Genomic DNA, 27,810 nt, shown 5'->3' on the forward strand with positions numbered 1-27,810 from the left:
GAGGGGTTAGTAGGAGTCAACATCATCAACCTTCAGGTCCAACTGGGGTCTACATGCTTATGGCAGCATTCCATCGTCAATTGTTAACTTCTCCCACCTGGGAGGAGTTACAGTATTTGCTGCTGCTGCTGCTGCTGCTGCTAAGTCGCTTCAGTCGTGGCCGACTCTGTGCGACCCCATAGACGGCAGCCCACCAGGCTCCGCCATCCCTGGGATTCTCCAGGCAAGAATACTGGAGAGGGTTGCCATTTCCTTCTCCAATGCATGAAAGGGAAAAGTGAAAGTGAAGTCACTCAGTCGTGTCTGACTCTTAGCGACCCCATGGACTGCAGCCTACCAGGCTCCTCCGTCCCTGGGATTTTCCAGGCAAGAGTACTGGAGTGGGGTGCCATTGCCTTCTCCACAGTATTTGCAAAACAGCTCAAAGGTATTGTTGTGCATGAGGCTTCCCTAGTGGCTGAGTGGTAAAGAACCCTCCTGCCAATACAGGAGATATACGTCCAATCCCTGGGTTGGGAAGATTCCCTGGAGAAGGAAATGACAATCCACTCCAATCATTTTGCTTGGGAAATCGCATGGACAGAGGAGCCTGTCAGACTACAGGCCATGGGGTCACAAAAGAGTCGGATGTGACTTAGCACCTAAACAAAAACAACATTTTATCTCTTCGTGGGGAAACAAGACCTTGCCCCAAGGCTGCTCTTGATTGTTAGTTTCTCCTGGTCTCGAATCCTCTCCCTTCCGCAATTAACAACTGTTTGAATCTGCTCTTTGGAACTCAGGGAAGGTCATGGTGGCTAAATAAAGGCTATTTCCTATCAACAAAGAAGACATGAAAGAAATAGAAGACATGAAAAGCCTTGTGCCTAGAAGCCCCATGGGGCCTTGCACAGTATCACTACTGGAGCAAACTATAGTCTTCAGTCAGTCAGTTCAGTCGCTCAGTCGTGTCCGACTCTTTGCGACCCCATGAATCGCAGCACGCCAGGCCTCCCTGTCCGTCACCAACTCCCGGAGTTTACCCAAACTCATGTCCATCGAGTCGGTGATGCCATCCAGCCATCTCATCCTCTGTCGTCCCCTTCTCCTCCCACCTTCAATCTTTCCCAGCATTAGGGTCTTTTCCAATGAGTCAACTCTTCGCATGAGGTGGCCAAAGTATTGGAGTTTCAGCTTCAACATCAGTCCTTCCAATGAACACCCAGGGCTGATCTCCTTTAGGATGGACTGGTTGGATCTCCTTGCAGTCCAAGGGACTCTCAAGAGTCTTCTCCAACACTATAGTTCAAAAGCATCAATTCTTCGGCGCTCAGCTTTCTTCACCGTCCAACTCTCACATCTGTACATGACCACTGGAAAAACCATAGCCTTGACTAGACGGACCTTTGTTAGCAAAGTAATGTCTCTGTTTTTTAATATGCTATCTAGGTTGGCCATAACTTGCCTTCCAAGGAGTAAGCGTCTTTTAATTTCATGGCTGCAATCACCATCTGCAGTGATTTGCATTATCTAAACTATGTCTTTTCCAAAGATAATCTAAGGAACTGAACTACTCTGTATTTAGACACTTATGTAGTTTGTGGTGTGGCCTATATTCTTCCTTGTCACCTTTGGCTCCTGTTCAAAGATTAATAGCACATGTTAGGTGTTTAGTATGTGGACTGATGACAGAGACCTGTTTTTCAGTGTAAGGTTAAGTACAGGTTCTAGGGTGCGGAAGACATAGATTAAATTCCTGACTTCCCACTCACTACTTCTATGACCTTGGACAAATAAGAACTCTAAACAGTATTTTCCTTTTCCCATCAAGTGGGAAAAAATGGTAGAACCTTCCACTTGTAGTAGTTGTGAGGATTACACATGACAATTCTCATGTGAAGCACTTAAGTACCTGGAACATGTTAAGACCTCAGTGCATTTTTAAAATTTTATTTATTTATTTGTCTCTACTAGTTCTTAGTTTCGGCACTTAGGATTTAGTTGCAGTGCAGGAACTCAGAGTTGTGGCATGTGGGATCTAGTTCCCTGACGAGGGATTGAACCTGGGCCCCCTGCATTGGGAGCATAGAGTCTTAGCCAGTGGATCATCAGGGAAGTCCTGATCACAATGCATCTTTTTTTTTTTTAATTGAAGGATAATTGCTTTACAGAATTTTGTTTTCTGTCAAACCTCAAGATGAATCAGCCATAGGTATACATATATCCCCTCCCTTTTGAACCTCCTTCCCGTCTCCCTCCCCATCCCACCCCTCTAGGCTGATGCAGAGCTCCTTTTCGAGTTTCCTGAGCCATACAGCAAATTCCCATCAATGCATCTTGATTATTGTTTTCTTCTGTTTACTTCCACCTATATCTTTCTTTAATCCTTCCCCCATTCCGCATTTCCTCATCTTTTAATTTCTGTCCTATCTTTTATGCCTCTTCTTCTCCTCAGCTCTTCTGTTCTCCTGTGCCTTTGTATATGTTCCAGCATTTCTTTTTCTCGCTTGGGAGGCGTCTGTAAACCTCCTCTAGGGGAGAGAGCACCACACCTTGAAAAAAAGGCTCGAGAGAGTAGCACCAGTATTCCGATCTGTTGCCTTCTTCTTTGAGTCAAGAATGTGCTCCAGAAATGCAAACTTGAAGTTCTAGAAATGGACACAGACTCACTGTGAGCACAGAGGGCCACCAGACAGGAAAATGCCCAATGTGGTAGATAACCCCCAACTTTCTAGCAGCTAGCTGCAGTTCATTTTTATTATTTACTTTTCTGTTTGTTTGTGGCTGCGCTGGGTCTTGGTTGAGGAGCAGGGGCTTTCTCTAGCTGTGGTGAGTGGGGGCTACCCTCCACTTGCGGCTCAGGGCCTTCTCATTGTGCTGGCTTCTCTTGTTGTAGAGCATGGGCGCTAGGGCACTTGGGCTTCTGTAGTTGGGGCTCGAGGGCTTACTTGTGCCATGGTATGTGGGATCTTCCCCTACCAGGGATCAAACCCTTGTCCCCTATATTGGCAGGTAGATTCTTAACCAGTGGACCACCAGGGAAGTCCAGGGTGGCCTAGCCTTGGTGAAGAGGGTCCTGTGTCTATGTCCTGTAGGAAGTGCCACAATGGCCTGGTGGTCTAAGGAAGAGAACTCAGCTAGAACTCATTGGAATGGCTTCCTAGTGACAAACTGGGAGAGACCCATGTCAGAAGATGGGACCGTGTAGCAGGAGATGCATGCATAGGTCTCCGGCACAGGTACAGGAAGCATCTATGTCTGGGTGGTAGAGCAGGGCTTCCAAGAAACTGATATATAGCTCTGCAATGGTGGATCTAAAGATGATTGGTATTAATTAAACTGAAACTTAAAAAAACAAAACAAAACAAAAAAACCTTAATTTTGTTTTTCAAATACAAAATTTGGAAACAAATTTGTTGCTAAAATTTTGAGGAACAAAAGCAGCTCTCCACGCCTCCAGTCAGTCGTAGTCCCACCACCAAAAGCCAGTGCCAACATTTTGATACACAGCATTTCCTTTTATCCCCTTTTAAAATGTAGTGAAGTCGCTCAGTTGTGTCTGACTCTTTGTGACCCCATGGACAGTAGCCTACCAGGTTTCTCCATCCATTGGATTTTTCAGGCAAGAATACTGGAGTGGGTTGCCATTTCCTTCTCCAGTCCCCTTTCAGAGGTATTTTAAAATATAGTTGTTGTAAGATTGTTTGTAATATATTCATTTCTGTATTCTGACATCAAAAGTAAACATGCTCATTCAAAACACTGGAAAAACAGAAACATATAAAGGAGGGAGGGAATCATCTGTAACTGTGTCTCTCAGAGGAGACTTAATAAGACTCTGTGCCATTTATTTGCAATCCTTTTTATGCATTTTTATAAGCTTGGTGTGGATTATGTGCAATTTTGATCATGTCGTTTTCAGTTAACCTTCTATCATACCTATTTCTACAGGTCATTAAAAACCCTGTCTCTTCCCTCAAGGAGGCTTCCATTCCTACTGGAAAAATAGATGTGGACCCAAGGGCAGTGTAATCAGAGTAGTCAGAGGCAGGGCAGATTAGAATATAGTTTTGGGGCAAGCATAAATAGAAGGCGAAAAAGTGGAAGCAGTGATGGGTTTTATTTTCTTGGGCTCCAAAATCACTGCGGATGGTGTCTGCAGCCATGAAATGAAAAGTCACTTGTTCCTTGGAAGGAAAGCTATGACAAACCCAGACCACGTATTAAAAAACAGAGACATTACTTTGTTGACAAAAGTCCATATAGTCAGACCTATGATTTTTCCAATAGTCATGTACGAATGTGAGAGTTGGACCATAAAGAAGGCTGAGTGTCAAAGAATTAATGCCTTCAAACTGTGGTGCTGAAGAAGGCTCTTGAGAGTCCCTTGGACAGTAAGGAGATCAAACCAGTCAACCCTAAAGGAAATCAACCCTGCATATTCACTAGAAGGATTGATGCTGAGGTTGAAGCTCTAATACTTTGGCGACCTGACATGAAGAACTGATTCTCTGGAAAAGACCTTGATGCTGGGAAAGATTGAGGGCAGAAGAAGAGGGAGGTAGAGGATGAGACGGTTAGATAGCATCACCGACTCAATGGACAAGAATCTGAGCAAACTCTGGGAGACAGAGGACAGAGGAGTCCGGGCTGACACAGCCCATGGGGGTGCAAAGAGCTGGACACAACTGAGCAACAACAGCATAAAATGGCTCTACCTGAAACTAGAACTGTTGCTACTGATTATATACAATCAAACATGTTAGTATTTTTAATGATTTAAAATTCTCTTAAAGTGCATTACTACTGACAGATTTTTATAACTATAAGGAAAATAGGTGAACATAGCAAAATATTAAAACTGTACCAAAGGGTATGGATGTATTTAAAAAACATTTAACTGTTTCTCATCCTAGGAGCCCTGCTTACAAATTTTCGCTGTCTTATTCTGGAAACACATACTGTATTTTTAAAAAGACAAAAAAACAAAGGAGAACATATTTAACAAAATGTTCTCTCCGTTGTTTTTTTCCTCTTAACTTGGAACACCTTGGTTTCATTCCATAGCAGCAAATATAGATCTATCTTATACTTTTTAGCAGGTGCATATTTATTTGTCTATTGAATGAATGTACTATAATTTATCAACTATCCAGTATTCTATTGAGAGACATCCTGTTGTTTCCCATTATTTTTTTCATTGTGTAAAAGCCTTTATTATATCTTTTATGACAAGCTTTTCTTTCTGTAGAGTTAAAGGCTGAATTGTGTTCCCTTCAAATTCATATATTGAAGTCCTAACCCTCAGTATCTCGGTGACTGTATTCTGAGATAGGGCCTTTAAAAAGGTGATTAAGTTAAACTGAGGTGGTTAGGGTGGACCCTAGTGCAATCTTACTGGTGTCCTTATTTGAGAAGGAGATTAGGACATAGACGCCAGACATGTCCAGGCACAGAGCAAAAGCCATGTGAGGACACCGGGAGAAAGTGGCCATTTGCAAGCCAAGGAGAGAGGCCTCAGAAGACACTAAAGCTGCTGACACCTGGATGTTGGACTTCCAAAACTGTGAGAAACAGTTTCTGTTGTTAAGTCTGTGATATTTACTTTTGACCACCCGAGCAAAAGAATACACACAACCACTCATCTCTGTTTAGTGAAAACCAATGGGAAAATGATAATAGCACTTGTTATTTAAGTTAAAAGAGAGAAAGGAAAAGCTTGCAGCAAAATGCAGGCCTATGTATATTTCATATTCTGAGCTTTATGTGAAAACACAGCATTTGAAAGGAAAATGAAAAAACAAACAGAAAAATGAAAAACAAAACATAGCATTGGGCCTCGCATTGCAACTCAGTGGCTATCTTTTCTTTCAAGAACGCCATCATCCTAAATCAATCAACCTAGCCTGTGCGTGCGTGCGTGCGTGCGTGCGTGCGTGCGTGCGTGCGTGCGCGCGCGCGCTTAGTTGCTTATTTTGACTGACAGTAAGAATCAGCTCTGGTACTGAGTTAGGTCTGGGGTTCCAACTGTTGAGGGTAGCCAAGGCCTTTCATTGCTCACTTTCATAACCAACGCACTGCTTGCCGGGAAAACTGCAGTGTCATAAACTCGGTTAAACACAGTCAAATATAAATGCCTTAGAATGGACTTTCCCTGACTCGTAACCCTTTCCAGGGCCCTCAAAACCAGGGCTGGAAAATAGTGTTGCTGCCAAACTTGGCTTTCTCTGTTTACCAAATATGAATTAAAAAAAAAAAATGGAGACAGAGTTTGGAGGAAATAGAAAGGTGGCTTTCTATTTCTAATCTTCAGCTGGTGGAGTGGTGGGGGCGGGATGGGGTGGGGAGACGCCGTCAGCTCAGGCCCCTGGCCCTTCCAGGAGTCTAGGGGCTTATATAAGATGGGAGGGAGGAACAAAGGGGTCAGGATCTTGTATTCCTCCTCCCCTTGCATTGTTTCAGTAACAGTCACAGGCTGGTGTCAGGTAACCCAGTCATTGAGTCTGGCAGTCTGGTAGCCCTGTGGCCTTCTTTCTACAATGCAAAAAGAAAAAAAATTGGAGGGGTGGTTTTTAAAGGTGAGCCCCAGAAACAGGATGTAATTAGCATAGAATCAAATGGTAACAGGTGTGAAATGTAGCTCCTGCAGATTTAGGGGGCAGAAAAGCAAATTTAGTTACAGATTACAGATTGTTGTTCAGTCACAAAGTCCTGTCGGATTCTTTGCAGCACGCCAGGCTTCCCTGTCCGTCACCAACTGCCATCTAACCAACTCATCGTATACCGCCCTCTTCTCCTTTGGCCTTCAATCTTTCCTAGCATCAGAGTCTTTTCCAATGAGTCAGCTCTTCGAATCAGATGGTCAAAGTAACAAGGTAAAAACTAGGAGTGATCAGGCTTGCTCACTATCTTCTTTGTTCTCAGGAAAGAAAAAGAAAAACCCAACTCATTCCTCTTTTTTCCTTTTCACTGCAACAATACCAGTAAAGAGGCCTCATGTCATCAGACATTTAGGTCACCAGGGAATGATTTGGCATTTTTTCCCCCACAGCGTGCTGTTTTCAGAGAGAATGAGAAAAGGAAAGGCGTTACCAGTCCACTAGGCACCGTGCATTTTTGCTGCTCTGTTTTTATGCCTTATCCAGTCCCTTGTCACCTGTGACTTCTCTGTGCTTCTGTTTCCTCATATGTAAAATGGAATTAATACAGCCATGACTCAGTGCTTGTGCCCTCATCAAATTCAGATTCTGAAACCCTACCCCTCACGTGATTTTATGAGGAGATGGTTGTTAGAATTCCTTCACTTTCATATCTCAGAAGAAATCATAAAGGCATGATTAAGCCAATAACCTTGACCTTAATACCAGTTCCTGATCTGCTGTAGTTGCAGGAACCCATAAAAATGGTGCTAGGCAGATCAATGTCTTTTTTCTAGGGCTAAAGTTTAATGTAAATCAATCATGTATTCTGGATATATCTGGTGATTAATTATTACCTTACTCAGCACATGGTGCAAAAGTTAATAGCTTCTGCTGAAGGGGAGAATGACCCACGGGACTTACTACTTTTTTTTTTATTACTTTCTTTCATTCTATCATCTTAAATTCCCTGAAATGACCAGTCCAACATGGCTGTTACTACTGTTCAGCTAACTACACTGCTTCAAGGTCTAGGTTACAGTGAAACTGTGTGGAATGCCTTTTTTTTTATTTGTTAAACACCTATTCAATGTGCCTGGTTCTAGGGGTATACTGGTGAACAACAGACACAAACTGGTATTGTGAAACAAAATATGGTGAGAATCTGCCTGCAATGCAGGAGACCAGGGTTCGATCCCTGGGTTGGGAAGAGCCCCTGGAGAAGGAAATAGCAATCCATTCCAGTATTCTTTCCTGGAGCATCCCATGGACAGAGGAGCCTGGCGGGCTACAGTCTGCGGGGTTGCAAAGAGTTGGACACAACTGAGTGACTAACACACAAAATGGGGAAATTACAGAATGCCATGAACTTCCCTCATTCCTTCTCTCTTTATTCAACAAAGATTGAGCAATCAGTGTATGTATGACAGGCATTGTTCTAAGTGCTGAGGATAAAACCATGTGCCTGGTCTCATGGTGGAGAAGGCAATGGCACCCCACTCCAGTACTCTTGCCTGGAAAATCCCATGGACGGAGGAGCCTGGTAGGCTGCAGTCCACGGGGTCGCTAGGAGTCGGACACGACTGAGCAACTTCACTTTCACTTTTCCCATTCATGCACTGGAGAAGGCAATGGCAACCCACTCCAATATTCTTGCCTGGAGAATCCCAGGGACGGTGGAGCCTGGTGGGCTGCTGTCTGTGGGGTCGCACAGAGTTGGACACGACTGAGGCGACTTAGCAGCAGTAGCAGCAGTCTCATGGAGCTCATTGCTCTGTGTAACTGGTTGACCTGAGGTCTGGGTCCACATTTGGAGACAACTTGAGTGACAGATCAGAATAGGGTAAAGAAACAGAAGGAAAATAAGAAAATGTCTTCTGGGGGATATCAGAAAATATAGATGCAAAGCCGTAGTGAAATAGTAGAGTTTAAAAAGAATAAAGACAGGGGGAGAGGATAAGAGAAAATGAAATAGCTATCAAGGACCTTCTCTATATTCTATTATACAAGAATTGTTCCCATTCCTAAGACAGACTATGTATATGCTCTGTATCCCACACAACTAACAGAATGCCTGGGATGGTGTTATTGGGCCTAGATTCATATGGCCAGATTCCTCACTTACTAATTAGTGGGATGCTAGGCAATTATTACCAAGACTTAGTTTCCTGCAGTACACCTCACACAGTTCAGTCACTTCAGTTGTGTCTGACTCTTTGTGACCTTATGGACTGTAGCCTGCCAGGCTCCTGTCCATGGGATTTTCCCAGCAAGAATATTGGAGTGGGTTGCCATGCCCTCCTCCAGGGGATCTTCCTGATTCAGGGATCAAATGCATGTCTCCTCTGGCTTCCGCATTGCAGGTGGATTCTTTACCACTGAGCCACTGGGGAAACCCTACTATGTGTGAGGTACTATTATAAGCAATTCAACTATATGAACTCTCTTAATTCTCATAACAATCCTGTGAGGTAGGTATTTGTCTCAGTTGCTCAGACTGTTAAAATACCCTGGACAGTGAAAGTCCCTCAGTCGTGTCTGACTTTTTGAGACCCCACGGACTGTAGCTGCCTGACTCCTCTGTCCATGGAATTCTCCAGGCACGAATACTGGAGTGGGTAAGCCTATCCCTTCTCCAAGGGATCTTCCCAACCCAGGAATCAAACCCAGGTCTCCTGCATTGCAGGCAGATTCTTTACCAGCTGAGCTACTAGGGAATCCCATACATAGGCAGGGTGGCTTATAAGCAATTGAAATTTGTTTTTCCTAGTTCTAGAGGTTGGAAGTCCAAGATCAGGTGTCAGCATGGCGAGGGCCTTACTGTTGATTTTCAGGTTTTCACATGCAAATGAGCAGAGAAGGGTAGTGAGCTCCTTAGGGACTCATTATTAGGGTTTTATTTTCATGACTTCATCTAATCCTATTACCTCCCAATTGCCCACCTCATAACATCACATGAGGAGTAGGGTTTCAATATTTGAATTTGAGGGGGGCAGAAGCATTGAGTTCATGGCTGTATTAACCCCATTACATATATGAGGAACCTGAGGCACAGAAAAGTTAGGGAAGCTTGCTCAAGGTCACACATGTAGTATTCCTCAAACCAGGAATCCAACTTCAGCACCAATCTGTGCTCTTAAACACTGCTCATGCTGCCTTTCAATAAATGGCACATGGTAAGATTAGAAATAAATGAAAGCATTCTTATGCAAAGTTTTTATATTCTTCTACTCCATCATTTATTGAATATTCATCAAACCCCTATGATGTCTTGGAACTCTGATAGTATGGATGTAAGGGTTGAACAGAACACACTTGGTTCTTGCTCTCCTGGAGTTTATAGTCATTAATCAAATTACTTAACAGGGCCTCTCAGATGGCTCAATGGTAAAGAATCCATCTACCAATTCAGGAGATGCAGGTGACATGGGTTCGATCCCTGGGTCAGCAAGATCCCTTGGAGCAGGAAATGCCAACCCACTCCAATAATCTCACCTGGGAAATCCCATGGACAAAGAAGCCTGATGGGCTACAGTCCATGGGGGTCACAAAGAGTTGGAGGTGACTGAACACACACACACACACAACCCCAGGTTTTCAACCTTTTTTGTTTTCTCTCCCATTTCTTTGTGTGCTCATGAATCCTCCAGCCAACCAGTAGCCGACTAAAAAACACAGTCACAACCTGAAAGTAGAGAGTTATTTTATCTGACGGGACCGGTTAGGACCCAAGCCCGGGAGACAGCATCTCAGCAGCTGCAAGAAAACTGCTCCAAGGAGGCAGGAGAGGGGAGTCAGGCTATATACAAGTTTGCAACAAAGGGAGCAGGCAGTCTGAACATGAAAGACTATTGTGAGGTAAGAAACACCAAATATCTAGTTAGGGACTTTAGCGTGCTACGCATAGGAAGATGCCAGCCTCTGGGCTCACTGCATTCATCCCTTTCTTAAGTTCCTCAGCTATATGGGGCCAATCCTGTTTTCTGGATCACCTTAAGGAGTGGCAGATAGCTGCGTCTTACTTCCGCCCCCCTCCGCCCCGACGCGACAGCCCCCCAACTCCTCGGCAATCACTGTGGTGGGGGTGGGGGTGGGGGTGGGGGTGGGGGTGGGGGTGGGGGTGGGGGTGGGGGTGGGGGTGGGGGTGGGGGTGCGGGTGCGGGTGGGGGTGGGGGTGCGGGTGCGGGTGCGGGTGCGGGTGGGGGTGGGTGGCAGCATCTGTTGGATCACAGACATTGTGTTCCACTTTGGGCGCCCTCATTCACATTGGGATGCCAGAAATCGCTGATGGCTGTAAAACATTTCTTACTTATTGACGTGGCAGGCAATACTTTTCATTTCACAGTCCGGGTCTGATCTGGACGAGCAAAGCCCATAACAGGATCTTCCTAGGTCTCCTGGAAGGCTGAGGCCAGGATGAGGCGACCTGTCCGGAAGACTGACCTTTTTCTTGCCAGTGACCTGGTTGAAGTCTCCTTTCTGAGTCTCAGCTTAAAATGGAGGGATGTGTCCTGCGGTTCTTTCCCTGCAACTGACTTTCTGGGATTATTTACCCTCGAGACTCCCCAGCACCCAGGGCCCTTACTGACAACCCTGACCGGCTATCGCTGAGCTTCAAGCGTCTTCCCGCCTTTGATTCCCAGGAGACATTTTCCCTCCCAGGAGTCGCCCTTCACCATTCCACTTGGCCTTCCGCTCCTGCCTGTCCCTGAGGCGAAGCGTGGTCCCCGCCCAGCCCCCAGCCCCGGGGTTCCCCGCCCGCCCTCAAGCCCAGGGGCCGCCATTGTCCGGTCTCGGCCTGCTCTCGGGTTTCCCTGAGAGGCGCAGTTCTGGAGCCCCCCAGGCCCGGTTCCCCTCATCGCTGGGGGCCCCTGACCGGCGGGCAGGGAGGCCAGCGCCCCGGCTGGGGGGCCGAGCAGGCACCAGGAAAGGCCGAGAGGCGAAGGGCGGTTCGTGGGGGCCGTGGCGCGCCCAGCGCAGGCGCTCAGGCGAACTGGGCGGCCGGGCCGACCGACCGCGGCCCTTTGTACTCGGCGCCTCGGCCTCAAGGCCTGGTGGGCGCAGCGGCCAAGAGGAGGGCCGACAACGCCTCTGAGACGACACCTTGTCCCCTCAGATCGTGTCTTTTCTATCGCGAAACGTTAACAGGGAAACAAACAGGGGACAAGGCTCGGTTTCTTTCTCGGGCAGACGAGGAACGAGAGTGGAGCGAGGAGGTGAAAGCGCGAGCCTCCGCCGCGCGTCGGGTCACGTGGTGCGGCAGAGCCCGCATGGCGGCGGCGGCCCGCGCGCGCCCCCGCGCCTCCGCCGGCTGGGCAGCCCGGGCGCGCGCGCCGACGGGGCGGGCGCATGCGCAGGGGGGCGCGCCGCCTCTGCCCCGCGGCGAGGGTGTCTATGGAGAGGCGGCGGCTGCTGAGGCGGTGGCGATGGCGCCCTTCCCCGAAGAAGTGGACGTCTTCACCGCCCCGCACTGGCGGATGAAGCAGCTGGTGGGGCTCTACTGCGACAAGGTACCGCTGTGCGGCGCCTCGGGCTCCGGGCGGCGCGCGGGCGGAGGGGAGGCGCGGGCCGGGTCTCCCTCCGGGCGGGCCGGGCCTGCGCGGCGCCCTCAGCGTCCAGGGGCCGCGCGCCGCGCGAACCGCCGCCTGCGCAGCTGTCAGCGCGGCGCTTTCCCCGGGAGCCCGCGCCCTGCCGGGCCGGCCGCCTCGGACGTGTCCCCGGGAGCTCGCGGCGCGGCCCCCTCCCGGCCGAAGGCCTGGCCACCCGCCGCTCTCGGGGGCGCGCTCCCCTCGGCAGCGCCGGGCCTCCCGCCGGGTCCCCCGGGGGAGCGGGGCCCCTTCGCCCCCTGCCGACCCCTGGGGACCCGGGCCGGCCACCTGCGGGCCTCCTCCGCCCGACGCAGGCCGTCCTCGCAGCTGCACCCCCTCCCCTTCAGCCTTGCCCGCCTCCGCCCTGCCCCGGCCGGCTTTGGGGGGGCTCCCCATGCCTCCTTAACTATCACCCATTCATCCTTCTTATGAACCCCTGACCTGTATCCTGGCCCCGCGGGTACCTTCTTCCCAACTCCATCTGCTCATTTTCTCTTTTTTTTTTTTAGCGCCCTCAGCTTTGCAGGGGCTTGATTTGGGAGAAAGGTTTCTTGGCTTACGAAGCAGAGAACATTCACTCTTTTATTTGCGGTCATTTTTTTTCCCCTCCCTTTCAACTTGGATTGTCCGGAGCGTTTACTGGAGGTCGGTTTTGTTATGAGACAGCTATTCTCTGCTGGAATTCTTTACGTGGGCTCGAATAAAAGGGCCTGGGAACAAGTTGGTGGAACTGCGAGAGCCGTTTTGTACTCTAAATAGGTGCAGCCTAAAGCTGAAAAAGCACTTTTGTGGAGCTATCCCAGGGCTTTTTGCCTATGATTTTAAAACAGTGTTAAGAGTCCGCATTTTTGTCAAACATTTGTGTTGGGGAGAGTCCACCTACGGGTATTCTGAGACCTTCTGGCAATCTTGCTTTGTGTAGCAATGAATCAAACAAAAAAGCACTTAGAGACCTCTAATGCTTCAGCATAGAAGCAACTTTGATGAACTTTGAGAAATTACAGCACTGTTGAGAGAAAAGAGGTTTTCTTACAGCCCAGTGAGTTGGTTGGAGGATGCCCTCAGTGTTCAGTGCCAAGCCACACTTAAAAAAAGCATCCACAACCATCTTTTTCCTCCCTCCATTTTGAAAATTAAAAATACACGATTCAGATATAGGTTTATATACCAGGGTAGTCTAGGATAGTGGTTCTCAACCTTCTTTGCTCATTAGAATCACCCTGAAAGCTGTTAAAAGTCCCGATGCCCTAATCGCTACAATCAGCATCTCTGAGGGTGGGACCCGGCATCAGGTATTACTTAAAGTTCTCCTTGAGTCCAGCGTGCAGCCAAGGGTAAGAGCCACTTATCCAGGAGAAACATAATAAGTAGGTAAGTGGTCAGTTAAGTCTATAACTTTGGATTTTTGAGTTAGCCTACTGTAGTGTTTTTACCTGCTTTGACCTTTGAACTTAGTTATTCTGACAGTATCCTTCAATTGCAGGAAAGAAAAAAAATTGGGGAGGTTTTTTAACTTTCTCAAAATTGAAAAGGTAAAGTTAATGAGGAAGTAATAGAATTTGAAGTCTTCTATTATAGATTGGGGAGAGGTAGTCCAGGACCACCTGGAATCGTTTTGAAAATTTTAGTGCATTTTTCTAAGGGCTTAATGGCTTTCATCAGATTTCCAGATGATAGTGACCCTCCCCAAATAGTTAAGGATCACAACTTTATTTAGTTACATGCTAGACTAACCAGCCCTATTTAAAAAAATTTGAAGCAGTCAGTCACTAATGTTGTGTGTCATTACCTGGTGATTGAGAATGTTAGAACAAATTTTGAAAATACAGTGCCCTTTTTAAAAGCAATATTTTAGTCAAATAAGATTCTTGGTAGTTCAGTGTCCCTTCTTGAAAGCATTTTCAATTTGATATAGCAGAAATTAAAATTATCACTAATTTTGAATTAATTAGATTGTTGTATATATTCATCAGGAAGATTAAAAATTCCAATTTTTATGAACTATGGATCAGAGACCAAGGTAGTTTAGGGGGACAAATGCATAGGAATTCTACATCTGTATTTCTTTTTGATGCTAATAGTTAATTGAAATTTCTCCTAGTATGCCCTTGGGAGCTAGAAGAGAAAAAAGTGTTTTATGATGGCTGAATTGTTTCAAAGGACTTTATATTTTTATTCATTTATCACATCAACTTTTGCATTTACCATGTTTTGGTTGGATAGACCAGGAGTATCCAATGCAAACAGCATATAGTAAAACCTCACAAAATGAGAACTAGTTTTTGTACTTAAAAGGATACAAGATATGTTAATTCATGGTATTCTTTATGTTGTCTCTGAATGCTCAGTAATTATAAAGAAGTCAGTTTTATTTTGAATATTGACTCTTCAAGTATGGTGTATTTTAGAAGCATTCGTTTGTTTATTAGTAACAACCATTATTTATGTGTTTAGGCTACTTTATTTAGAATAATTTATTTTGAAGTTGTGAGCCATTTTAAATATTGCTGTATAACACCTAATTTAATCCTTTGCTCATGGGTTTTCTTTTACGTTTATGGAAGGTTTTATGGAAAAGTTTTTCACTCTTGTTATCCAGATAGCAGTCTTTAGTTAGGTAAAAGCAGAGATATTTTTGTTCTATAGCTGGGGATGTGTAGGCTTAGATTAGTTAGACCAAGTTTGCATAAGTAGTCAGTGATGGATCCAAATGGAAGCCAAGTCAGGATCCTGATTCCTAGTTTAATTTTCTTTGTATGAAACCAGAGTAGTTTAGGAAAAAGTTTTTTGGTGACAATCTATTATGAAATCTTGCTAATTCACTCACCTTCCAAATTGGGATGATTTTAGGCAATATTTATATTGGATCACATGCTTTTTCCAGTTTATTCTAATGCCTCAGTTTTTCCCTAATCCTCAAAACTTAACAGCTAATTCTGCCAGTGAGTGTGGAGTTTTTACTGTCAGTTGGCCCTGTAGTAGCTTGTATTGGCCCTTTGAGAAGTAGTTCCTGTTCTTCAGATGATAGTATAAGGTTTGTGCTGTGTGGAAATCCAGATGACCTATGGTGGCAGCAAGGGGGCGATATTTGGTCAGCTTTACATTAAAGGGTCAGAAGTGGGCTTACAGTCTCTTTGAGTTGATTTCTGAGAGCAAAGTTGGTGATGGTTGTAAGAATGTGCATGGTACAGAGATTTCCAGACTTATACATTGACCAGCTATAAAAAGTTGAGTTGGTGGAGGCTTTATGGAGTGCCCAAGTTTTTCAGATAAGAATCTTATGCCATCTATTTTATCATTTTATAAAGATACGACATTTTATGACCAAAGCCTTAGGGAGAAAACAAGCTCAGAATAATTTGAATAGATTATTTTTTTAAAAAATTGAATGAGTATAGCTTTATGAAGAATATATTTAGTTTTCCTTGTTTTTCTATTTCTCTGCATACCTGTAAAAACTGTTATTGACTGACATGGGGAAGATTGATTTATTGGAGAGAATATTGAATTGAGAGCTAAGGAGGGGAAAGAACAGGGAACTCAATGCATTCTTATTTCGTGCTTCCTTACTTTTAATCCTCACAAGAGCACTGTGAGACAAGTATTGTCCTTATTTAAAGATGAGGAAACAGACTTAGTGGATAAGTATTAATAACTTACTGAATTAACTCACTCAACTAGTAATTAGGGGAGGCTGAATTTTCGTCTTTAGTACTCTTTTTTTCCTTTCTGAAGCCCATGTCTTTTGCGTTACCGTACTGGTTCTGCTCCTTATTACTAATTATATGATTTTATGCAGAACATTTCATCGGTGGATAGTAAATTTTTCTGTCAGTTTGAGCAGATAATTACTAAGGTTTCTTCATTCAGTGTAAATCTGTCTTGATTAAATGAAAGGATTATCTGGCTGAGGAACGAAAAAGTAAAAACTTACTTGGGGTAATATTATTTGAGTTTTTGTTCTGCTGTTTTTCATGTCTGTTTTTGAACTTAATACATAGTCTTTTTTAAGTGACACACAACTTCAAATCAGTTTAAAGCCAGGCTGTAAGTATGATTTTACATTGTAGAGTGTCTGAGACAGAAAGTCAGTTATAAATTCTTTGAAAATATAGGAGATACTATGTTACTGAATGTTGTTATTTGTTGATTATATGTATCCTGGTCCTGTGTTAAGTTTGCTGTACATCAGAGGATACAAGCTTACAGATCACTTTGGAAGTTTTATAATCCTACAGAGTTTTTCAGAGTGAGTTCTGTGACCCATTAGTGGGTCATGGAATCAGTTTTGTGGATCAGAAATAGCATTAAAAACATGAAATAGAAAAGTGAATGATAAGAGTACAGCACAGGTTAGGGAGGGAAGTATTGTTTCCTGAAATTTGGTTGAAGTGTCTGTGATGTGTATGTGTCTGGACTGGACTGTATTTCATACCAAAGGTCATGGTTAAACATGGTTGAAAAAAACACTTCTTTGGAGCTGTACTTCTCAACTGCAGCACTGTTCACATTTTGGGCCAGATGATGCTTTGTTGTGGAGGCTGTCCTGTGCATTGTAGGATGTTTAGTCCTTTCCTGCCATACCCACTAAGATGCAGTAGAGACAACTAAACATTCTCTAGACCTTGTCCATCAGTTCCTTGGGGGGCAAAATCAACCTCTTAGTGAGCAGGAGTCCTTTAGAGCAAGCATTCTGACAGTTTACTCTGTTGGATCTGAAAAGATGGCTTTATGATGGAGACTAACATGGTATCTTGTGGGAAGTAAGTAGGTTTCACAGGCCCAGAGGCTTGATCTCTGTTTTGTGTCTGTGAGTTGTATGGTTTGGGATAAGTTATTTTCTCTGAGCTTCAGGTTTTTCACCTATAAAATGGTAAATGTAACATCAATTTACTAGGATTGTTGTGAAGAATTAAGTAATACATGAAATTATTTAGTATAGTACCTACCACATTAGGCCTCAGTATGTCCCAGATGTTATTAATGTCTAGGGTTTTTTTTTTTCCAATCAAGTCTCTGTGATTGAATAAGTTTGCAGAGGCAAGCAATTTTAAAAAATGATTCATATACGTGAATTTTTTAAAAGTTAATTTGTTTATGCTCAGGTTATTCTTTTCACTGCACTGACTTTAGATACCTGGTTAAAGACAGTTGCTCTTTGCAAGTGGAGAAAAACTGTCCGGTAGAATAGGACTTACAATAATAACTTTATTTAGGCTAAATAGTTCAGTTGGTAAAGAATCTCTTTGCAATGCAGGAGACCTGGGTTCAGTTCCTGGGCTGGGAAGATCCCCTGGAGAAAGAAATGGCAACTCACTACAGTACTCTTTGCCTTGAGAACTCATGGTCAGAGAGGATCCTGGTGGGCTGCAGTCCATGGAGTCACAAGAGTCGGACACAACTGAGTGACTGACACTTTCACTTTCACTTGTTCATAGGAATAAGGAATAAGAGAAAAACCTAAGTAGGATTATGTATGTTATATTCCTTGTTCTTTAAATATATTAACTTATTAAATTGTCACAAGAGCCTTATTAGGTAGTTAATATCATTAGACCTATTTTAGTGAGGAAGAAACCGAGTGAGGTACAGAGCTGGCGGAGACGGGTTCACACCTCAGCAGTCGAGCTGCAGTCAGCATCTTTAACCACTGCGGGACTGACTCGATGTACTACGTACAGTCCTTTCTTCTAATTTGGGTTCTCAGTCTGTAGCATGACCTGGTCTTTACCTGAGCTTGTTACTAAACATGAAAGATTTTCTAGTAGTCCAGTGAGAATATATGCAAAGCTTCCTGCATGTCTTTTAAGATGTTATTTTCCAAAACTTACACGAGAACATTATTTAGTTTTCTGCTATCCTTTTTGTTTTTTAAAAAATTTTACAGTTATCATTAATGCTTTTATTTGTTATACCTCATCAATATCTCTACTGACTCATTTTTAATTTCTTTTAATATAATGACACATGATAGTATTTGCTGAGATTAGCCACTAGTAAATTTTGTTGTAATTTTGTGTGACATTTCTTAGGATAAAATTTACAACCTTGGATTAACCAGCTCTATCCAGTCAGTTATTTTTGTGTGGCTAAGGAGCTAAGAATGGTTTTTACATTTTTAAGTCACTGGAAAAAATAATAATATTTTATGACATGCAAAAATTATATGAAATTTAAATTTTAGTGCCCATAAAATTTTATTGGAATATGGCCACGGATTCATGTGACTACTTATGTGCTACAACAGCTGAATTAAATAGTTGCTACAGACGGGTATGCCCCACAAAACTTAAAATATCTGGCCCTTTACAGAAAAAGTTGCCAGCACCTGTTATATGTAATTTATTTATTGTGGCTAATTTGTTACCTTATTTCCCATCACTAGAATGTAAACTTCATGAAGGCAGAGATGTCTGTTTTGTTCACTGAGCTATCCCAACTACCAGAAACAGTGACTGGCTTAAAATAGCTGCTCGTTAAATATTTGAATAAGGTTAAAAAAACCCACATGAATTTTTATAAAAATGAATAATTAATTTTCAAAGTAATGATAGCTAATATTTATTAAGCACCAATTTAATCTCACAGCAGCTATGTGAAGTACAGGTAGTTTTATTATTCCCATTTAACACCGAGAAGAAACTAAGACATTGGCGAAAAATAGCTTGCCCAGAGTTACTGAGCTTAATAGACAAGTAGGAGGGAACCACCCCTAGAGAATCTGACTCTAAAGTCTGTTGTTTTGTAAATGATCCTTATGCCTCATTCCTCAGCCTTTCACAGAAAATCTTGGTTAAATTATATAGTGGAATAGTCTTATTTTAGGAGTCTGTCATCTTTCTGATGCTGCGTCATGAGCCTGGTCTTCTTGCCCAAAAGAGGCAATTAAGACACCATAGACTTGTCTCCGTTTTCAGGATACTAGATCAGACTTGGCAGAACAAGTCTAGGAAGTATGGTGTTTTAGCTTCTTCTTCATTTACTCTGTGTTGTTTTTAACCTAATCAGATTTTCACTTTTAAAATGGGTTTTGACACTGGAATTGACATCATAGAAGAAGGATTGAATATGACAGTGGAGATAACAGAAGGTTTGAATATTACTTTGAACTTCAGCTTGAATCAAGTTTCTTGATAATATGTATGCTTTCAACATGAGAATTTAACTTGACATTAAATGCAGAAAAATAAAATTATATCAGGATTGTCATTTTCTCTTATTGAATAGAATTAGAGGAAATGATAGTGCATATATTTATTTATATTTTCATTGATTTTTAGCCTTTCCTTCAAAAGCATGTACTTTCTCATGCCCTGATGTACAGGTTTTCACACTGTACTGCTGAAGTGCCTCCACTCTAGAAAAGTACATATATAAACTGCTAAGTGTTTACTGTGGTTTTCTTTAAAAAAAAAAAAAAATCTCCTAAAATTATCTAATAATGTTCTAATAGCTCAGTACTTTATTTTCTGAACAAATCAGACTCATCTTGATATTCAAGTTAAAACAATTTATGATAGAAAGTTCTTGAGTTTTTTTATATTGTAAAAGCAGTATAATAGCATACAGGGCGTTTGAACAAAGAAAAAAGTGTGTCACTTTATCCTAACACAGCTCCTTTAATGTTTACATATAACTCTATGAAGTATTTGTGTTTAGTATATGGAATTTAGTATATGGAATATAAAGTAATAGAATTTTAGGTTTTGAGGGAGTCTGGTTTAATCTCATATTTAAAGAAACTGTGTGATTTGTTGATGTATACATCCTTTCTTTTAGAAATCAACATCTTCCTGACCTGGGGCACTTTTTATTACACCATTAAAACTTACAATTTAGGAATTTCCTTTTCTACTTTAACAAAGTGTAAGGGAGGTATTTTGCTCTGTACAAAACTAAATAGGAATGCATTTGAATATTTCCTTTTGATGCATATTTGCATGTACTTATTATGCCTTCTTTTTAAATTTTTTCCAGCTTTCTAAAACCAACTTTTCCAACAACAATGATTTCCGTGCTCTTCTGCAGTCTCTGTATGCTACTTTTAAGGAGTTCAAAATGCATGAGCAGATTGAAAATGAATACATTATTGGTTTGCTTCAACAACGCAGCCAGACCATTTATAATGTACATTCTGACAATAAACTCTCTGAGATGCTTAGCCTCTTTGAAAAGGGTCTGAAGAATGTTAAGGTGAGTTGTACAAATGGATATTTATCACAGCTTGTGCCATCTTCTGATATGTCATTGGCAAAATTTGTTAGTGTTTCATAGCAAATGATGTTGTGTTAAAAAAAAATGACACTTGTTAAAGACAGTGAGGAAGACTTTTTTCAGGGGATTACTGCAGTGGAGTTTTGCAGTCAGGGAGAGAGATTGGGCTGAACTCTGAATATGACAAGGACCAGTGGGAAAAGCCAGAAAGTAGGCTAAGGATCGGGAAAATTACTAAGAGGAAACATCAAGGCTGGGAGATTCCTGCTAGACTGACCCTTGTTGCCTTTTGCTGAAGACAGACCAAGGTGGCAAGATATTGAGGATCCATAGATAATTGAGGGTTATCAAATGCTGAGGGTGGTGGGGGTAGGGTGGATAAACTGATTCTGGATGATTTTTGCTAAAACTGGAATAACTGGGCCAAGGACAGAGCTCAGGGTCAGAGCCTAATTGAGAAGACTCAGTGGAGCCTGAGAAGACTCGGGTTTGGTGAGCGTCTTTGTCATACCTCTTTCTTGATGGCTAGTCGCTGTTTTGCTACCCTATGGCTGGTAGCCTGCCAGAGTCCTCAGTCCATGAAATCTCCGGGCAAGAGTACTGGATTGGGTTGCCATACCTTCCCAGGCATCTTTCCGACCCAGGGATCGAACCTGGGTCTCCTGCTTTACAGGAGATTCTTTATCACTGAGCCACCAGGGAAACCCCAATAGATGCAGTTATTGGTGACTAAAGGTAAGATGGGCTTTTCTCGTAGTTCAGTTGGTAAAGAATCCACCTGCAATGCAGGAGACCTGGGTTCGATTCCTGGGTCCCAAAGATCCCCTGGAGAAGGAAATGGCAACCCACTCCAGTATTGTTGCCTGGGAAATCCCATGGACAGAGGAATCTGACAGGCTACAGTCCATGGAGTCACAAGAGTTGGACACAACTTAGTGACTAAACTACCACCAAAGGTAAGATTGTAACTTAGAATGAACAGGGCCACAGGGCTGATTACAATGAATAATTTTAAATTGTGTAACATAAGATTAAAGGTATTTTGGGGTATAGTTTAGGATAATTGTATAGAGGAATTTCTCTATTATATTTATGTATTATAGGGTGTTTGAAATTTGATCTTCATCTGTCCCCCTTTTGGCTTCAGTTCCAATTTTGTCAGACCACCATGCACCTTTCGTTGATATGTTTGTGTTCTAGAAAGAGTGTTGTGCAGCAGGGAAGAGGATATATTGAAGGGAAAGAAAAGGCTCAAGCAGGATGATTGTTATAAAAAGATGATTGTAATAGTCTCTAGAAGAGTACATGGTAGCAGCCACTTGTAGGGAGGTGAAGATTGCCTAGGGATAGGGTACTGGGAAGGAAGGTGGTATTTATTAAATGCTTCATTATACTCTTTGCACTTATATTATGTTCATGTATTGCCTATGCAATGAAATGGTTAAGATCAGAACTAAAGTAGTGACTAGCAAAGTTAGAGGGGAGGGAACAGACTTTGGAAAAATGCAGGACATGAGATTGATAAAGGTAGTGCTTGTGAACAGCTTCCCTAGTGGCTCAGTGGTAAAGAATCTGCCTGCCCGTACAGGAGAAGCGGGTTCGATCGCTGGGTCAGGAAAATCTCCTGGAGGAGGAAAGGGCAACCCACTCCGGTATTCTTGCCTGGGAAATCCCATAGACAGAGGAGACCGGTGGAAAGAGTCGTTCATGACTTAGCGACTAAACATCACCAGTGCTTGCATATAAAGGGAGGGAAGGAGAAAGAGAAACAAAGTGAAACAGAATTGAGCTTGACTTTCTAGGGAATATAGGTGAGACTTGGGGAATGAAGAGATCCATTATGGACAGGTTGAGTGTGACCTGTTTGTGCAGTCCAGGTGGACGTTGATTAGCAGGAGGAAGCATTAGTTGGGCTTCAAGCTTGGAAGAGTAATTTGGTTTGGAAAAGCAAATTTGAGCATGCTTAGGGAAAATGTGTAAAATCGAGAGAATAGGACACTGGATAGACTGTTAGGAAGCAGTTGACTATAACGTAGTTAAGAAAGGAGGAGACCAGAGAGGACTCAGCAGGGAATAAAATGTTCCCACATTTTATCAGTTTCACTATTTTGTAAATTCTCCACATGCATTACGTTGAGAGGACTGATACAGACGTGATGGATAAGTTACAGGGAGATATGATCTTAGTTCGTATGGGGAGGAACAGTTTAGCTGTTGTCCAGGGTTACAGTGCTTTACTTCAAGATGTAGTGAGAGCCTTGCCTTTAGAAATGTATATGGTGTTCTGCAGAGTTATGTAACAGCTATTCTGAATTGTTTAGTGGAGGATACACTAGGCGACCTTAAAGGGATTTTGTAGTGAATATAGTCCAGTAGACTCTCGTGGACTGCTCAGGGGTATATTAGGAAAATGAGCATATTGAAATGGTATAAATGTATGCATTAGAAATCAGTAAAACTTTTGAGCAAGTGCTTGCTATTTTTAGACTTTTTATGACTTTTTAAAAAGAAGTAGAAGATCACATTAGTAAAGGATTTCAGGATTCTTTAAAGAGATATTTTGAGGCTATCTTTTGTACTTAGAAAAGTACAGAGACCACTTTGGTATTTGCTAGTCTAATTTTTTTTCTGAAGTTTCAAGTAACATTTCAAACTGACTTTATAGGATCAGATATAATATAAATTACGAGGCAAAATTTTTATGAAATATAATTTTTTATTTCTAGAATGAATATGAGCAGTTAAATTATGCAAAACAACTGAAAGAGAGACTGGAGGCTTTTACAAGAGACTTTCTTCCTCACATGAAAGAGGAAGAGGAGGTAAGTATAATTTTTCCTCCTTGTGGTTTTGATCTATAAAATTAAAAAGTGTTGTTTTGATTCTTCAAAATAATACATAGGAAGATGAACCTCTAGAACATTTTAGAAAACAAAGAAAAACCCAAAGGAAAAAAGTATTAATTTTGTCTCCTTAGAGAGCTTATTGCTTTTCATTGAATGAGGGATGAATTCATTTACTCAACACATATTTATTGTCTTACTGTGTGGATGGTACCATGTTGAATGTTAACTTTTTATGCCTCTCGAATGTCTTTTCTGAACTGTTAGAAGATTTTTTTTAATACTTTTTAACATTTTCTGTGTATTCATCCTAAGTTTAAACATTTTTAGTGTTCTTTTTTTTAGTAGTGGATTTTAGTAATTAAATGGTGGTGTTGAACTTAGCAGCCTTATGCCTAGTGCATGCCTATTAGGATGTCACTGAATAAATGAGCAAAACACTTCCTCATTCTCTCTTTTCTCTAAAGTAGAGTGAGTATCAGGAAAGGAATAGAGGGAATATTTTGTGAGTTACTGGATTTTTGCTCAGCTGTGAATCAGATATTATAGTGGTTCTCACTGTAATAAGGCTTCACTGTGTAATCAGATGGCTATTTAAAAAAAAAAATCTACTTTTAAGCCCTTTCTAGATCAGTTAAATCAGATGGAAAGTAGATATTAACATGGGTATATTTTAAAGGCTCCCCAAATCACTGTAAAATGCAAATATGCAACCAGTTTTAAAACCACGGAGTTACTAAAGCAGTGTTTCTTAACCTGTGAGGCACACCAAGATTATCTGTGGAACAAAGGGGGAAAGTGCCCTTGACTCCACCTCTGAAGATTCTGATTCTGTCAGTTGGAGATTGGGACCAAGCATCTATTTTGAAGACGAAACTCCTAGATGATATTGAATAGTTGAAGGTGTCACTGAGCTCTGATTTTTCTGGTTCCAGCACATTGGGTACCATTCTCATATGATTCAGAGGCCCTCCTTGGGTAGAGGTCAGTTGCTGTCAAGGCAGAAGACAGTTAACTGACTTAAATGTCTCACCAGAAGAGGATGATTAAGAGTGTATGATGCAGTGTATGCAGGAAGACCTTCTGGGTCAAATACTTTCAACTCGACTGGAAAAGCCATAGAAAGAAGGATCTTCATGGTGGTATTCTTTGCAACTTTTGGGTAAATCAGCTTAGCGTTAACAACAGCTTTTATACCTTCTAAATATGTGGTCATAATACTACACTTGAACTGTTAATACTTTAAAAGATGTAGATTAAAACAAAACTTATTAAGCATATTTCCTTATGAGTGTTGTGTTTCCTTTAGGTTTTTCAGCCCATGTTAATGGAATATTTTACCTATGAAGAGCTTAAGGATATTAAAAAGAAAGTGATCGCACAGCACTGCTCTCAGAAGGATACTGCAGAACTCCTTAGAGGTCTTAGCCTCTGGAATCAAGCTGAGGAGCGGCAGAAGTTTTTTAAATATTCTGTGGATGAAAAGTCAGATAAAGGTGAGAGTCATATGTTCAGATAGCTAGTGATTTATTCATCCCAAGGCCATTTACTTCTTGTTGATATGAACTTAATATTTTGTTTGAAAAGTAATTGAAGCCATTTCTTTTCGAGTATAGTAAATTTAATTGATGACAATAGTTTCTTAGAATTTAGTATTGTCTGTGATAATTTATGGGCTTTCCTGGTGGCTCAGTGGTAAAGAATCTGCCTGTCAATACAGGAGACATGAGTTCGATCACTGGGTGGGGAAGATCCCTTGGAGAAGGAAATGGCAACCCATTCCTGTCTTCTTGCCCGGGAAATCACATGGACAGAGGAGCCTGGTGAGCTACAGTCCGTGGAGTTGCAAAAGAGTCAGATAAGACTTAGCAACTAAACACCAGTGATAATTTATACAGCTCATTTATTTGGGCCACATGCAATATAGTGTTTCTTAAAGTAGTTTATATATAATAATAATAATATTGATTAGCAATAATAACTGTCAATACTACTACTTATATATAATAATTTAATAATATTTCAGTAATACTAGCTATTATTATTATTGCCAATCAAAATTATTGGAAACTACCATATGTAGAGCACTTCCGCATTGTCATCCATTTTCTCAGCTCCACTGACCACAGTGGCTGTTTGTATCCATCCTTGTTTTTTTTTAGATCAGTTTTCAAAATCATTTAATGCTTATAGTTTCATCTTTACCCTTTCTCATAGCTTATATGCAGAAACACACAGGGGAGTGAGTATGAGAGGCGTAGTTTTTCTCTGTATAGTCACTCTGAGAAAATAAATGACAAATGGGAATAATATGCCTGCTTTTTTTCTTAACAGACTATTTTCTCATTTTTATTCTTTCTTTTCTTCAATAACTTTGCCTTTTAAAACATCATTAAATAGAATTATTGGTATATCCTTCTGCTAGTAAATATTTGCTTTTGCTAGATGAGCATAGCAATGACATTCCTTAAATTGCTTCAAAGTCTTTGAAATTAGTCCTTTTCTCTTATTTTTGTTTAACAAAGTAGGTGAGATGCATATTGAACGTGTTGAAACAAAATTATTTTCATAGGTTAAGCTATAATTAAACCCATAAAGCTTATGTGCTTCACTCTGAAGTACAGCTTCTGCCTTACACACCAAGCCAAGACTTGTTTTGTCTGGTTTAGTTGTAATTATAACATAGGATTTAAAAACACCACTCTTGTTACATTGAATTTTCCCATTCCTTCAAAGTAAATTATAGCCATGTTGTGTTTAAAATAATTTGCTATTTGAAAAGGATTAGGTTAAAGTAATTTGATGATAACATTTCTTTAAGTTGCTTTGTGAAAGACAAACGTGTAAGATACTCAAATTTTTCTCACTACTTAATGATGAAACTTTTTTTATCTTACATTCTTTATTGTGTATGTCATATTCAGTTTTCCTTTGGAATATTGCTACTGAAATAGTACATTATAGGCGATTGGATATCCAGCGACTGTTTTCTGTAATAGTTGCTGACAAAGGATCCTTGGTAAATGTATACCAGCATTAGAAATATTTACATCATATTGTCTCAACTGGCTCTTAAACAGGATAAGTAGATTAGGGCATCTAAAGGTTAAAGAGGTCAGATTTCACGAGCTCTTACATGAAACGTGAAAATAAAAGAGGAAACACAAGGGAGATACTTGTCATGCATGAACGGAAGACATGGTGAGGTTGGTATGCCATTGTAAATGCCTTGGAGATCTTGTAATCTGGCCAACTCGATGCTTGCTGACTTAAAGCTGTGTAACCTGTTGGATTCCTTTTTCAGATGATGCTTCTTATAATAAAGTGAGCATTTTTTTTTTTTTGGTGACGCCTTTGTAAAAGGAAGTCAGTTCTGTGTTCATTACTGTAGCTCCCACTGATGTAGTATGATTTGGGCCATGATAGTTTAACCCTGCAGATCCTTAACAAGTTTAACATCTCCATGTTACCTCTAGTCCATGTTATTTCCTTTTCACATCTTGCAAGCAGGAAGGAGTGGACTTTAGGCACTGGATTTTACTTACAGAAATGTGATTGTAATTTCTTACTGCATTTGCGCTTATAGCCTTTAATGTTAACCTTTTCCTTTTTTTATTTCAGAAGCAGAAGTGTCAGAACAATCCACAGGTATAACTCATCTTCCTCCTGAGGTAATGGTGTCAATTTTCAGTTATCTTAATCCTCAAGAATTATGTCGCTGCAGTCAAGTGAGCAGTAAATGGTCTCAGCTGGCAAAGACTGGATCACTCTGGAAGCATCTTTACCCTGTTCATTGGGCCAGAGGTAGGTAAAGAGATGCTTAATTTGTTTTAAAAATGTTTTAGTCTTTTTTTTTTTAGGTGAATACATATAGACATTAATAAGCAAGGCCAGAGAGGGAAACTCTGAAAGGTTGACTAAAAACTAGGTTTTATAGTTAGATTATAGGTCTTTCTTTGTATACAGTTTGTAAGAGCTAGCAATGCTGAAGTATTCATGGGTGAATTGTGTGATGTCTACAATTTTCTTTAAAATAATTAGGAAAAAATAATTGGGGATGGAATGAAAAATAATCGGCAAAACGTTCATAGTTGTCGAAGGCAGGTGATAGGACATAGGTGTTCGTTATCCTGCTTGTTTAATGCTACTGATTCCTGCTTTTGACTACATTTGGAATTTTCCATAACAGAAAGATAAAACTAAAATTAATAGGTTGTCAGAGCAGCTTTAAATATTTAGATGAGTATTTTAAAAATACAGAATAAATTAATCTGATAAAATTTAAAAATGAGGCAGTATTGTTTACATTTTGATAGTGGCTCAAGATAACTGAATCTGTTTTTGTCTATAGCATATTTTTTTATGATTAGTAATGCCTCATTCTATAACTTAACCATTTTGTATTAGTTAATTTCATTGTGCTAAGTTAGTTTCATATGTAAAGAAAGAAAATTTTGTTTTCATGAGCATATGATGCAGTCATGGTGTAAATGCAACTAATATGGCATTTATTCTTCTGTCACTTAATTAAAACAATTTTTCTAGGTG

The 27,810-nt window shown here is 41.4% G+C and overlaps 1 protein-coding gene and 1 long non-coding RNA gene across 20 annotated transcripts in view; one reads left to right on the forward strand and one right to left on the reverse strand.

The window, feature by feature from the left end:
- LOC145547156 (uncharacterized) overlaps positions 1–11,357 on the reverse strand; it is a 50,911-nt gene extending 39,554 nt beyond the window's left edge. The window contains exon 1 of the long non-coding RNA XR_014083624.1: positions 10,927–11,357. This is a non-coding gene — a long non-coding RNA (uncharacterized LOC145547156). The remainder of the gene's footprint in view (positions 1–10,926) is intronic.
- A 634-nt stretch (positions 11,358–11,991) lies between these two features.
- Positions 11,992–27,810, forward strand: part of FBXL5 (F-box and leucine rich repeat protein 5) — a 43,424-nt gene continuing 27,605 nt past the window's right edge. For 4 of the 19 annotated variants that reach the window (XM_081594317.1, XM_081594504.1, XM_081594418.1 and 1 more), the window contains exons 1-5: positions 11,992–12,127; positions 20,183–20,398; positions 23,146–23,241; positions 24,572–24,758; positions 26,884–27,066. In XM_081594317.1, the coding sequence (XP_081450443.1) occupies positions 12,044–12,127; positions 20,183–20,398; positions 23,146–23,241; positions 24,572–24,758; positions 26,884–27,066 (766 nt within the window). In that variant the 5' untranslated portion in view covers positions 11,992–12,043. Of the gene's footprint in view, positions 12,128–12,714; positions 13,577–17,462; positions 17,680–20,182; positions 20,399–23,145; positions 23,242–24,089; positions 24,425–24,571; positions 24,759–26,883; positions 27,067–27,810 lie in introns of those variants that run through there. The other 15 variants (XM_081595376.1, XM_081595715.1, XM_081595472.1 and 12 more) reach the window with 7 other exon arrangements.

Source organism: Giraffa tippelskirchi, chromosome 1 (assembly GCF_054371585.1).
Source record: "Giraffa tippelskirchi isolate mGirTip1 chromosome 1, T2T-mGirTip1v1.2.pri, whole genome shotgun sequence".
Taxonomy (NCBI): Eukaryota; Metazoa; Chordata; class Mammalia; order Artiodactyla; family Giraffidae; genus Giraffa; species Giraffa tippelskirchi.